Consider the following 13,791-nt stretch of genomic DNA (forward strand, 5'->3'; position numbering starts at 1 on the left):
CACAGGTGTAAGATAATGTCATCCTTCCAGCCACAGTCTGCGTCGTGACATAACTGATAAAAACGTGTGATTAAGAGGTCGGGTGGGAGGGGAGCAGCAATAAAGTTTGCAAAGGGTCTGTTGTTGTTGTTTTTTTGTCTGTTCAGAGTAATTTACTTGTTTCCTTCGCGTTATCTGGCAACCCTGACCAAACTGCGACAGCGCCAATGGCAGCAAAACATAACTGTTACAGGCGAGGAGGATGACAGCAACAAGGTGAGATGAGCGTCGTTTGAAGTCAGCGATGGCATCGATGTACGTGCACAGTATGTAGAGAGTCGTGATGTTTTGCTGTTGTTAAAGCATCGTATGAATTAGTAAATGACCGTCAACTTTATCTTAAGTTACCATTAGTATTCCGGCTCAGCAACTGATGCTAACTAACGTTAGCAACCCGTCGTTTAAGATAGCCTGTGATGCCACTGAGTTTGCTAAATACAGCTAGATGTTAGCTAACTAGCGTTTTCTAGCTTTGATACCGTTAACTAAATGGATACCCGGGTTGCCTGCCAAGCTCATAGGTTAGCTGTAGCTTGCATTTACCGCTATCTTGTCGGTTTTTCTTGGCACTGACCCACCACGTCAAGTCAACATAGGCTGCTGATTTGATATAGAAGAAATGTTGACTCCTTAGTTGGGCTAAGTAATGTTTGACTAGCTTATGCTAACCGCAACTCCGGGCCTAAGGATGTCAAAGCGTCTATTTCCTATGAAATTCAGTCTGGTAGGTAACGTCGTGTGCTCTAATATATCTTTTTAGGAAAATGATTTCGTGAATACAACTTATGTGGTGTCATGTTGGTTAACCTTCCTTCATTTCATCCTTTCAAACTCATTATGCTGCTGCTAAAGATATCAAGGACTTCAGTTTTTTTTCCAGTATTGACGTGTCAACTTGTTGGATGAATCAGTGCAATAATATAAACCACTAAAGTTAATGCACACTTCAGAAATCACAGTGTCATTGGCAGTAATGTTTTAATTTAATGTCAGTTTCACATTGATGTTGTTAGATTATTTTCCACGTTAAAAACTGGGTGGAAAATGCAAAGTTACATCATCAATTTCCTCAGTTTTTACTCATAATGTAGTCAAATTAATAGCCAAGTGGACAACTCTGTAATGTGAATCTGTACAGTCAAATTAAGAACTAAACTGGGGAATAAGAGCTCACAATAGTTAAGCAAAATGATAAGTTTTTGAGAAATTGGAGCAACTTTGAGGAAGGTTATGGCTTAAAGTTTTTTCTGTTTAGACTGATTAAAAGTAGGCAACTTGTGATTTGGTGCAGAGATTCATTTTGTTTTTGGTTTATTTAGAGTGTGGTGATGTGGGGCTTTGCCATAACTGTCTACTTGCCATTAGTAGCTGTAAACTAGACTTGCGGCTGCCTCTGAAGATTAGACGTGATTGATAGCACTGTTGTTAAAGTAAGTTTCCATAGAAGGTGAAAATGACTGACAACCAACTGCGAAGATAACAGCCAGAAAACTCACAAGGGGACGACAGAAAAAGCACAGACCTTTGGGCTTTATGTTCAGAAACGTGAGCGATAGGCTCTTTCATGTGAAAGCGTTAATGCTTTTATCGATAACTGTAGTTTTCTTACTTTTTCAAGTGCTGTTTTTAACGCCTGTAAAAGGCCATGTTGAAAATTTCCTGTGTCTCTGGTGTTCGTAAATGATCTGCAGACAAAACCCCTAAAAAGTGTAGCAGAAAGGTAAGGAGCCAGTAGTTCAGTCTTTCTTTTGCAGTAACAGAAATGTCACTGGTCCAGCGGGTCAGATGATGGGAGCATAGTGCCATCATCTGATCAAAACAAAAAAGGATTTAGATGATGATGATTTTCTTGCTTCCCTGCATGACCTTTTTTTTTGTTTTTGAAGGGTGAATATGCTTTATTTGTTGAAGCATATCGGTGACCAAAATGCACGGTTCTAAATATTTCCTGTGATTGCAAGATGAAGCTTTTTTAACCACTGCAGCTTTCCAACTTTTCTGGTTAATTTCTCGAGGCTTTGATATGTATTTGTAAGCTCTTATGCATCAATATTAACTCTGTTCGACTCAAATTTCATGCCCTAACTGCCGTAGAAAACTTAAGACACTGAATCAGTGTGTATATCAGGGTATTCATGCCATCTGCTCTGTTCTTGTATTTTCTTTTGTTACTTACTTGAAAATATTGCAACACAGGTAGATATCTTGTTTTTACATCTCGTGCTCTACCCCCAAAAAACAACCCACAACACACGGCGCTGCAGTTCTTCTTTATATAGGATGCCAGACTCAAACTTGATCGATACGGCAGGTACAGACTGTAACTCCTCGTTGATTTGATTTTAGCCGGTTGTAATTGGTTTTTCTGTTTTAAGTCGAACAAATGGCAATAATTTGACGCGTTTATGAATTAATTATTGGTTTAAGAAGAAGGCAAATCACCAAATCACTGGCGTAAGAAAACTTTTGTCCCTCAGGATTGTAGGAAATTCACTGCAAACATGCTGAATTTCTTCCTTATACATTTGTTGCAGGGTCCACTGTCCAAGAATATATTTATATTGTGGTTTTGAACAGATTTAATTTTTTTTTTTTAAAGCCAGCTGAAAGTTTGGGTCAGAGTGCTGGAAACTGATTGAGCCTTTTGTTTGGATAGAAAAACTGTAAATTTGAGGAGGTATATAATCAACCAGATACATTACCAACTTTTCTCTGTGTACTGTACCAGAACGTCATTGTCAAGTTGTTGGTTTTTTTGTGTCTCAGTGCTCCGTTTCTCTCGCCTCTTATCCCAGTTGTTTGAAGCAGATAGCCGTGCACCCTCGCCTTGCTTCTTCCTTGGTTTTATGTTCAGATTTCAAGATGTATGTAACAACCCAAATCCAGTGCAGTTTATCCCTACTGAATCCTGGAAACTGTGGAGGGTCACCAGTGAAAATGTGGCTTCATGGGCCTGTTTCACTTGTTGCTATGAAACGAATCTACACGAGCCTGTGCATGTGCACAGATAGTCCGGAGGCCTTGCTGAGACGAAGCTTGTGAATCTGGAGGTGGAAGGGAAAGGATTGAAAGAGCTCTTCTCCTTTAAACGTGCATTGATGTGGCAGTGGGTTGTGTTCTGTCACTAATCCTTGAAGTTCCACAGCAGTGCCTAAACTTCCCTCCCTTTATAGCTGTTAATTTAGATATTAAAACCAGAGCTTGTCCCTAAACTTTGTGACACAAGTTGTGGTGAGTTTGTTCTCCTTATTTCACCTACACAAAAAGCCCCACCGGAAATAAAACCTATATTTGTGTAGCCACTGATTGGCCCTCGAAATGTGTTGCTGCCTGTTGGAAGATTAGTACATCTGCACATACTGCAGTCAAGAGTAAATTGTCCTATTTTCAGTGGTTAGCACTGACAGAAAATAACATTGTAAATGAATGTTGTCATTTTCTTTGAAATAGCAAAATATGCTGCCTTAAGACTTTTGGTGTAGAGTTGCAGTGTAACTGCAAGTGTTCTGCATCTACTGGCTGTATAAAGAGAGATGATGAGCTTTGTTTGTGTTAGTCGTGACTGGTAAAAGGAGTTAGCTGATGACAAGGCTGTGTTGCTAAGCAACACACATCATGGGCTGTGCCTCTTGAAGCTCGAAGCTCGCTGTTTTCTACTCTCCGCAAGACTAGGTGAAAGTGTGTTCTCTTGTGCCTGCTTATTCATGCACGTCTTATTAAAAAAAATAGTTGATTTACAGTGTCCGTGTGAGGAAAAGACTGCAGTTCATACTGCAGGCTGCTCTGAGACACTTTACCATGAAACAGACGAGCTCCCCGTGGAATTCTGTTCAGGTGGGATTGTCTGTCAGAGGGGTGGAGGTGCAGGAATACACTGTCCTACCCACACAATTTCACGTTATGCTAACTCATGTACTCCCTCACGTGTGTGTCTGGTTCAAATGTGGCTCGTGACACCAGTGAGGCTTTGGTGCTCATAGGGTCCGGGGTTGTGCTGCAGTGAATTGGCACACTTTGTACCAGAACTCTGATTTTCATTTTACAAAAAGTAACCCGAAGACATGGCAGCATTTTTTGTTGTTGCCTTTTTAAACCTCTTGTTTCACATGGTCCATACAAGAAGGAGAAAATCAAAGACAGAGTTGTTGCTTTTGTGTGTATAATGTGTAACATTGACATTAAAATGGGTTTGACACTGGCATCGTTGCACTGTTGAGAGTTATCATTCAGGTGGTCTATGTTGGTACGTTTCCCAACCAGACTTTTGAATATACAGAAAAAAGAATGCAGTGTAACAATTAATTTCTTTCAAAATGATTGTAAAGTTAAGTCAAAACATCACAATACCAGTACTGATGATCGTGTTTTTCTTTTCTACAGGATTACATGATTTGATTTTGCGGGAGACGATCTTACTTTGGCCCTACATAAAGAAACTGTAGTGCTAAAGTCCAACGCTGAGTATGATTCCCTGGCTGCGGCGGCGGTGAGGAAGCATGGGGTGGAAATCTGAGGTGTCAAGACGAACGTGATGACAGCATGGTCCATGGTGGAGAAGCTCAAAATGGAAAAACGCCCATGCAGGGAGGAGAACATTGACTCAAGCGAGGCGCAACATGCCACTGACGAGTCAGAGGATGGAAGCAGCTCAGAAAGCGAATCGGAAGAGCAGCAACCCCGGAGGGTTCAGCTGAACAACAGCGGCTGTAAGAGAAGGGAGCCGCTGACTGTCGCGAAACCCCACCGTCAGCTCTGTCGGTCTCCATGCCTCGACCGGCCCAGTTTTTCGCAGAGTAGCACTGTGCAGGATTTCCGTGAGGATGACACCAGCACAGTACCGGGGATCAAACCTGCCAGTGGAAAAGAGTACCAGACTAAGATGGAATTTGCCTTGAAGTTGGGCTATTCTGGAGAGCAGGTGGAGACCGTGCTCAACAAGTTGGGGTCTGCGGCGCTGATCAACGACGTTCTCGCTGAGTTAGTTCGGCTTGGAAACAAAGTGGAGCCTGAAACTCAACCTTGCAGCAGCACAGCCACAATAATACAACGGCCCCCCTGTGTTAAAGAGACTGTTAGTCCCGAAGTTTCAGTGGAAGAGGACTCTGTGGATACCTTTGATAACCTCAGGCCCATCGTCATTGATGGCTCAAATGTGGCAATGAGGTAAAAAACTCAAAAACACAACCAGACTAACTAATGAATGAGTTGCTATGTCCTTCTGACTGATGTCAGTTCCCGTCGGCTCAAGTTGACCTTATATGACCTTGTTTATTTTATTTATTTCTTTATTTAGCCATGGAAACAAGGAGGTATTCTCTTGCCGTGGTATCCAGCTCGCTGTTGAGTGGTTTCGGGAGAAAGGACACAAAGACATCACTGTGTTCGTCCCAGCTTGGAGGAAGGAGCAGTCAAGACCGGACGCCCTCATCACAGGTACTGAAAGTATTTTTAGATGCATCTTTTGCCGGCTCTTCACATCACTTAGATCATAGGAAGTTGACATTGCCATCAAAAACATTTTTGGCTCTCAGATGGAGTTACTCAATTGTTAACTGGCTTGTTTTGCAGATCAAGAAATATTGCGCAAGCTAGAGAAAGAGAAGATCCTAGTTTTCACCCCATCTCGAAGAGTTCAAGGCAGGAGGGTGGTGTGCTATGATGATCGCTTCATAGTGAAGCTGGCTTATGATTCTGATGGAATTATTGTGTCAAATGACAACTACAGGGACTTGCAAAATGAGAAGCCAGAGTGGAAGAAGTTCATAGAAGAGCGTCTCTTGATGTATTCGTTTGTCAATGACAAGTAAGAAACAATTCCACATTTTCAGGGCAGCCAAATCATGTGAAAAGCTCTGTAGGACTGTTTTACCCAGTGAGTAAAACCGTAGATGAAGCCGAAATTGTCTTAACATTATATAACATTCAATATGATACAGCAGTTGAAAGAGATTCCAGAACATCTTCCTGTGGCACGATCTGTTAGTCCATTGCATCATAAATCCTTAGTTATAAAAGAATTGGAGCGACTACGTGGCAGAGACACTTTGTTCTGGCTGTAATTAAGCTGACATTTAGTAATATATGCTTTCGGATGACTGTTTTTAATAGGTTTATGCCGCCTGATGATCCATTAGGAAGACATGGGCCAAGCTTGGAAAATTTTCTCCGTAAGCGGCCTGTTGTTCCAGAGCACAAAAAACAACCCTGCCCCTATGGTAAGTTTCCATTTCAAAGCAGTGTCTGACAGTTGTTTATGTCCGTGTGATTTAAGCCATTTTGTTTTTGACCTGAACTGCTATTTCTTTCTACCAGGGAAAAAGTGCACATATGGACATAAGTGCAAATACTATCATCCAGAGCGTGTCAACCAACCACAGCGGTCTGTGGCTGATGAACTGCGAGCCTTTGCCAAATTGTCTGCGGTGAAAACGATGAGCGAGGGCGCTTTAGCAAAATGTAGTACCGGTCCGGCAACTATAAAAGGGGACTGCAACTCCGAAGTCAAACGTGTGGCACCCAAACGTCAATCCGATCCCAGCATTCGCTCAGTGGCCTGTGAACCTCCAGAGGCACTCTCTGTTGTTAGGAAGTCTGAGACAAATTCAGTGCCTTCCCTCGTGTCTGCTCTCAGTGTGCCCACAATGCAGCCTGCTAAGAGCCACGCAGCTGGGGCCTTGAACACCCGATCAGCCAGCAGCCCAGTTCCAGGTTCTTTGCAGTTTGCTCACAGTTCTCTGGAGCACATGTCCAGTGTACAGTATCCTCCCATTTTAGTAACTAATAGTCACGGCGCCTCTGTAACATACAGTGAGCAGTTCCCAAAGTACGACTCAGTCAGCGATCATGGGTACTATTCACTCCATAGTGATTTTTCAAATATGAGCATGAGCAGCATGCATAATGTTGACAGTTTCTGTAGCATGGAGCACGAGCATGTGTATCAGAGAAATCCCAGCCACTGCCCTGAATCCTGCCTCAGCCATTCAAACAGTGACTCGTTCTCCTCTTATGGAGACTTGTACCCAAGCTCTGTTGACAGCAGCTTGGAGGAGAGCATTAAGGGGCAGCAGCAGGCTCCTGCACAGGGTAGGATGCAGTCTTTCTCCCATGGGTTTCGTCATGAAGCTCTTACTAGAGTCCAGAGTTACGGACCGGACGAGCCCAAGCAGGGGTGCCGTAAGCAGTCTGGGTCTCATCTTGCACCACACATCCAGCATGCTGCAGTGGGAGCTCGCTCCAGCTGTCCTGGAGACTACCCGCTTACTCAGAATGTCCTCCCGCCTTTGTCCTCGCAGCCCACACGGTCTCTAGGTATGACTCGCATGGACAGTATATCAGATTCAAGGCTGTATGACAGCAACCCAATGAGACAGAGGCGACCTCCACTGTGCCGTGAGCAGCATGCAAGCTGGGACCCTCTGCCTTGTGGTAATGAGTCCTATGGATATCATTCATATCCACTTAGTAACAGCCTGATGCCATGTTGCGAGCGAGTGATGGTCCGCAGCATGCCAGACAAAATGGAACAGATCTGGAACTCGCCGTGGGAGACCCCATCTGCAGCCGAACACCAAGAGCGGTACGTCGTCCCAGATCACCAGTATCAAACGTATAGGAACCTTTGTAACATCTTTCCTGCTTACATAGTGCACTCTGTGATGGAGAAGAACCCTCATTTGACAGATCCACAGCAACTTGCCGCTGTCATTGTTACAAAACTGAGGTCATGCCACTGAGCACCTATGAAGTGATCCGATAAGGGAAATGAGGCTTTTGATTGCAAATATAGGCACTTGTTAAATGTTATTGCACGTGCAACATCTGCCCTCAGGAGTTACTCATTGTGTCTCATTTCTCTGGTGGGAATCAAGGCGATCAGATTTATAAATCATTAAGATTACAAACACACGAGAAAAAAATCAGCATCGAGGGTGTTTTTATATGAAGTATGAAGCAGCTGATACGATGTAAAGGAATAACTTTAGAGAGCGGGTTCATAACACATTCACACTGCCTGAGCAGGAGCAGCATTCAAGAAGAATTAATTATTGGAAATATAAAGACTGGATCATTAACATTTGATATGGCTGTAAAATGCCCCTCAGATTAGTTCTGAATGTTCTCCAGCTGTATTGTTTGATTGCATGATTTATAAAAGTTTGGACTTACCTACTTATTCTACAAAATGTTTTTCATAATAGAGGACTTGTTTGTTAGCTTCTGTTAGCATAAACCAACCAAAAACGGTACATAAAATTAAGATCTCCTATTATTTCTCAATAAAAAAGGCTGACTTTTTTATCATTGGCCCTTTAAATTAGATCTAAACTCTTGAGTCTAGAACCACAGAGCCAGGTCTTACATTAAGCTTCAGTTTTGGTTTCATTGGCTCCGTCCGACTCCAGCTGGAGGTCAGCTGAAAGGTCAAATGTGGCGAGATCTGTCTTGGAAAGTGAGGCTCAAACAAGCGTTTTGTCTCAGATGAAAGCAGTATCTGTTAAAACCTGACACAGACTTTCTTCTAATCATAATTAATGGAGTTTGCTGGTGTAACCCTGCACCTGTTTCGTTATTGTGAACCAATAAAAAAAAGCAACACCGTCAACATGAGAAGCAATTGCTCAGCATCGTCTCCCACGTTTGCCTTATTGAATCTGACACGAGAGCGCGTCAACATTCGTGCACTGTTTGTGCAGCTTTTATGAAACCCTGTTCAGACACCGTGATTGTGTTATGAAAGGCATCTGAAGAGTCTCCTGTGCAGTGGAACTATAAATAACCTCGCTTGGGTCTGCCTCTGCTGTAAATAATTTTCATTTCAAACCTTATTAGTGCATTTATTTTGAAGATAAATAAGAAGGAGGTAGGTATATACCTCACAGCATGAACTATGACATTTTATGGCCTTATATCTGAATGACCTCACGCTTTCGTCATTGTCTGCTTGGTTTCAGTGGAAGTCTTCGTCATTGAAACCTCCTACTTTCAAATGTAAAGCACTATCATAGTATCTAAAGAGATATATTTTCTCAGCCTGACTTAACAAAGCTACTATTTTGGTAGAATTTGACAGTGCACAAAGCGAGCCAAAAAAGAGATTTGACTTGGATACGTGTGCACATATTTATGTACATATTATCACACAAAAGCCATTATTTCAAAGTTATTTATAAGCTGCTAAATAATGCCAAAAAAGACAGAATTTCTATTGTGTCAGTATTATTTAAATTTTGGTTCATAGGATCAATTGGATTACAGTTTAAACATCAGTATTTGGATTATTTCCAATGTATTTATAGTTACTTTTCTGATTTTATTTGATGCTACATCTGGGATTTTTGCTATTTATGCATTTGTCAGGTTTACTGTGCTGATTGTTTTCAATGTAGAAGTAATCAAAGTATCTTTGTTTGAAACAGTAGCTCTCATGGACTCCCTCGAGTTGTCAGTGGAGCGGTTTCTTTTCAGGCACAGGTTAATTTAGTCACAGACTACTTTTACATGCACCTGAGGGGTCTGATTACTCGCTTTAGTCGAAAACCTGATTCCTGGATCACGCAGCAGTATTATAAACGGTGCTGCTGAAAGAAACGGGATTTTAACTTCCCCAGCACAGTTTAGTTTCTTGTTTCCAAGTAATTTGTTTAAATAAGCAACCTATTTGAGTTCTGACCAAATGAAAAAGTTAATTCCAACTGAAGGAGAAAGAACTGTGAATAATTCTGATAAAATCATCCAGTGTCATGCCTTAACCCGAGCTCTTGACACTTATCTGGTTCCTTTTGTGCATGTAAATGTGGTGAAACATCTAAAGCAGGGACAGGTCGGTTAAACTAACTAGATTGAAACAGTAAGCGCATTTACATGACACTGGGTTTAAAAAAAAGTTCCTTTTCATTATCTAAAGAAATCTGGATTATTATTTTTCTCTGACAAAAGCACCATTCGAGTAACTTCCACTCGTCACACATGCTGATCTCCCACAGATCATGTTGGACATGCTTCAGTCAGTAACTCATGCAGGTGTACTGGGACAAGGACAGCGGTCCAGTTAAAAGGCCAAGCATGTAAGTGTGCTGACTGTTACTCATCACAGATACATGTACGCCCACAGATGTTTGCAGCAGATTGATTATTTAGCTAATGTTACGTTTGTCGGATGTTAGAATCTGGCTGTAACATTTACACCCGGTTGTGTGTTAGCTGTTGTGCTATATTTTGTAGAGTAATTAGGTTAAATATGTTTAAGTAGATGCTAGAAAGCTTGTTGGACATGAAATTTCCTGTATGGCTTTTTTGTGGGAAATAAGACTGCTGAAGAACACATTTACAATAACACAATACTCACCCATGCAGCCAGTGTTGAGGGAACGTGGAAGAGTTTGGCTGTGCCTTGCAGCACGTTGCTCTCAGGATGCTTTCATTTAGTCATTTTAAGTCTGTTCCTGTCAGATCCAGTGGTTACTGGCAAGAGCTTACTCTGATCTAGTAGTGATATATTTTGTGCAAACCCTACATGTAACATGTAGTACCGTAAAGTTAGCTATGTATAGTTGAAGTATGGAAATGGCATTGCAAAACTTTGTACCTTTTGTGTATATCCTATTTATGCACCTTGAGATCTTCATCAGTGAGCTGTCGGGGTGAGTTGATGTGGTGCAACTTCAGTTAGAAGAAGTTGTGTCTTTGGTATATTAGAAAATAAAATATATGCTTATTGGAACATTACAATCTTCCAATTCGATGTAGAGGAGGATGTTGATGTTGAATACAAACCGTGATCTTAGGTGTGATTCATAATTCTTAATCGCCTTATTCTATATCCGAGGCCTAAGAAGGAAAAGACAAAGACAAATTAAATGGTGATTTCAACTATTTATGTGACAATTAATTGCCTGTTAAGTTTTATAACTGGGACTGCTAAGCTAAAAGCCCATCAGAGGTCTTAAAAGGGTCATGAAAAGAGGAAATGGCATAAATCTCTGTTAGCTAATCTCTTTTAGCGAATGCTACATGGTGGATTTTTACACTGCGCCGCCTCCGCAGCAGTTATACGGAACATTTTTCTTTTTGGTGTCGCACATAGGACCGTCTAACAGCGAATTGTGGATGGTGAATAATGTTCTGCAGTGGGCAAAAACCGTAGTGATAAAGTAAAAAAACAGCCTGATCAAAAGCGTGATGTAAAAAATCCACAATAGAGGTTTTTTTTTTTTAGGTTCGTAGACACAGAAAAACCTTAAACTTCTACGTCTATCCTCCACTCCAAAGTAGACAAAGTGCCCACAATAACACTGAGGTTGCACCGTGTGAATCTGACCCGTACAGCAGGGCCATACTTTGAATGCTTTTAAAGGGAAATGACACTTCTTTTCAGGATCCAGGATATTATGTGCACGACTTTGCATTAAAAATTTATAGCGTAGCATCACACGCACATTTAAAAGAAAAAGAATTCAAAATGGGCAGTTTATTGTGTCGTATAAGGAAATGATGTTGGGCTGCAACACAGAGTCCAGAAAGTGCCCGTTTGTAGTAAATGAAACACCATCAGACGACGTTTTGATGATGTCTTGAATCGTGTATATTTGTATTCATGATAAAAAATGTTAAAGTGGGTGGTATTACTCTTTAACAGGGCTAATTGTGTAAGCCTGACTTTGACTCATTGGTGGTGCTTTAAAGTATATATTTCTTTATAACGTTTAGGTACAACTGTGGTATATAAACAGACATTTAAAAAGGAAAAGACAAAAAAAGAAAAAAAAAAGTTGAATGTGTTCTGCCCGAATGAATTTTGGGATTTGCCGACTTTGTTTTTTCATGAAAAAAGACGAGGCCACTTTAGGCTGGTTGTCTGTTCATGAGAAGGTGAAACAAACTGCCTAAATGTTTCTTCATGTGAAACAATCAGATTGCAAGGCTGCTGTCAAGGTTGTTTCTGGCATTTGGCTAAAAGTTTGCGTGCCATCCTTTTCCCTTGAGATAGTCGAATTGTCAAAAACACGCTCTCAGCGACAAAACGTCTGAAGTGCCGCATGCTGTCACTGATAAATGAAATCTGTATTTTACACTTGGTCATTTTTTTAAACCGAGTGTTTTGACTTGTATGCTTCTTAGTGATAATGAGAGCCCACTTTAATCTGAACATTGGAATAGTTATCGCCCAGATGAACTACTTTGATGTGTCATGGATTTAGTGACTAATCAAATGTTCTGCTAATAAATTATCTGCTTTTATGGAAAAGAAGAAATGTAAGGACATTTCTCTGGGCAATAGACTACTTCCATTCCAAAAAATGCAGCCCTCGCTGTCACTGTAAAAGACTTTGAAGCCGTTTTCACTCACGAACGTCGGAGGTTTTGAGGAGAAAGTGCTTTTTTCCGCTGTTGTTCACACAAGCACGTACAGCGAGGTTCCACTTCTTATCCAGCCGAAAACACCGAAAACACTGGAGATTATTTACTGTTGCATGCTGAAATGTTGCAGACATTTGTTGTCTCGCATGACGCTGCTCCAGAACATCTCCGGCGCATTTCAGTCTCCGGTGCATGAGTGAAAACGGCCTAAATGTACAGATCCACTATTTCACCATCGAACCAATGGCTTGATACCTTGACCCTCTTTCTTTGTGCCGCAAACAACTAAGCCACAAATGTCTAGAATTGACTTTTGCTTGTTGATACAAATTGTATCTATACCTTGAATGTAACAAAATATGAAATGTATAATATGAATATAGTTTTATTTAAATAACGGGGGGAGAAATCAATGCCATAATGTTTGTGACACTGTGTGTCACTGGGAGTAGCCCATTGGTATGTACTAATTCTTACTGGGTACAGTAGTTAACTTGCAGGGACATTTACGTGCGACCTAAAAGTGCACAGATACCCTGTGTACAGCAGTGAGCATCATGTCCTTTCTGTACATAGCTGTGTGAGTGTGTACATATATATAGAAATGTAACGGTAACACTTGAGTTGTTCCAATACTTAAGATAATTTGTGTGTTGTGACTTGTGCACCTTGGTTAAGTGCATCTATTTCTTCTGAACTGACATGTCTGCGTTATGCTATTTTAATGGGAATTTCAATACTTTTCAATCTATTTTGCCTAATCAAACATGCCAAAGTTATTCTAGGCCGGCGTTGTCAAACCTTGCTTCAAGTGACTTTAGCACATGGGTTGTCATGGAAAGAATTCTGTATTTACGAGGACAAAGGATTTCTTTTCCACTCTGTGTAAGCAAAGAGTAACTAAACAGCAAATGCAACTCATTTTTTTTTGCCCGGCTGTTGGAAGCATAATACTGAAACTGCAGTCGACCATTGGCTGCCGGATAATGTCACCACGTGCGCCCTTCATGATCGGCCAGATGCAGTGGCAGACTGGCACTGAATGCACAGATTCATTGCCAGCTTGTCCTCAGATTTGTGCTTGATGTTTGTTGCTCTGTGAAGATACGGTTGCTTTTAAAAAAAATTGGCATTTATTGAGAGTTTGGCAGTTGATTTAATGACAAACCCATAATTTTCACTAAGCAGAGAGGTGTTTAATTGTGATGTTTTACTATTGAATTACTCACAAACTGTAATTTGATCATTTCTTGGTATTTTGAGGCCAGTTTGCATCAGATCAGCATTGTTTTCAAGAAGGGAATACTGACATGGTCAGTGAAAGGAAAAGAGCCGAAGGAGGGGTTGTTGGCTGAGATCAAAACCAAAGTGATTTCTGATGCGAACACTTAA

The 13,791-nt window shown here is 41.2% G+C and overlaps 1 protein-coding gene across 3 annotated transcripts; it reads left to right on the forward strand.

Moving 5' to 3' along the window:
- Positions 1–121: 121 nt before the first annotated feature.
- Positions 122–11,494, forward strand: zc3h12b (zinc finger CCCH-type containing 12B). 3 transcript variants are annotated; one of them, XM_072374629.1, is made up of 6 exons: positions 122–763; positions 4,420–5,202; positions 5,333–5,472; positions 5,608–5,842; positions 6,148–6,254; positions 6,352–11,494. In XM_072374629.1, exons 2-6 carry the CDS (start codon positions 4,571–4,573, stop codon positions 7,773–7,775), a joined length of 2,538 nt encoding a protein of 845 aa, XP_072230730.1. In that variant the 5' UTR covers positions 122–763; positions 4,420–4,570; the 3' UTR covers positions 7,776–11,494. The 3 variants fall into 3 exon arrangements, with proteins under 3 accessions (XP_072230730.1, XP_072230729.1, XP_072230728.1); XM_072374628.1 differs by having other exon boundaries at positions 122–294; XM_072374627.1 differs by having other exon boundaries at positions 122–255.
- Positions 11,495–13,791: the final 2,297 nt, after the last annotated feature.

The sequence above is a fragment of the Leuresthes tenuis genome, unplaced genomic scaffold, assembly GCF_036924035.1.
Source record: "Leuresthes tenuis unplaced genomic scaffold, fLeuTen1.0.hap1 SCAF_21, whole genome shotgun sequence".
Taxonomy (NCBI): domain Eukaryota; kingdom Metazoa; phylum Chordata; class Actinopteri; order Atheriniformes; family Atherinopsidae; genus Leuresthes; species Leuresthes tenuis.

Coding starts and splice junctions, on each gene's coding strand:
- zc3h12b (XM_072374629.1), top strand. CDS start 4,571: ATGACAGCATGGTCCATGGTGGAGAAGCTCAAAATGGAAAAACGCCCA. Junction 5,473..5,607: donor ACCGGACGCCCTCATCACAG/GTACTGAAAGTA, acceptor CTTGTTTTGCAG/ATCAAGAAATATTGCGCAAG. Junction 6,255..6,351: donor AAAACAACCCTGCCCCTATG/GTAAGTTTCCAT, acceptor TCTTTCTACCAG/GGAAAAAGTGCACATATGGA.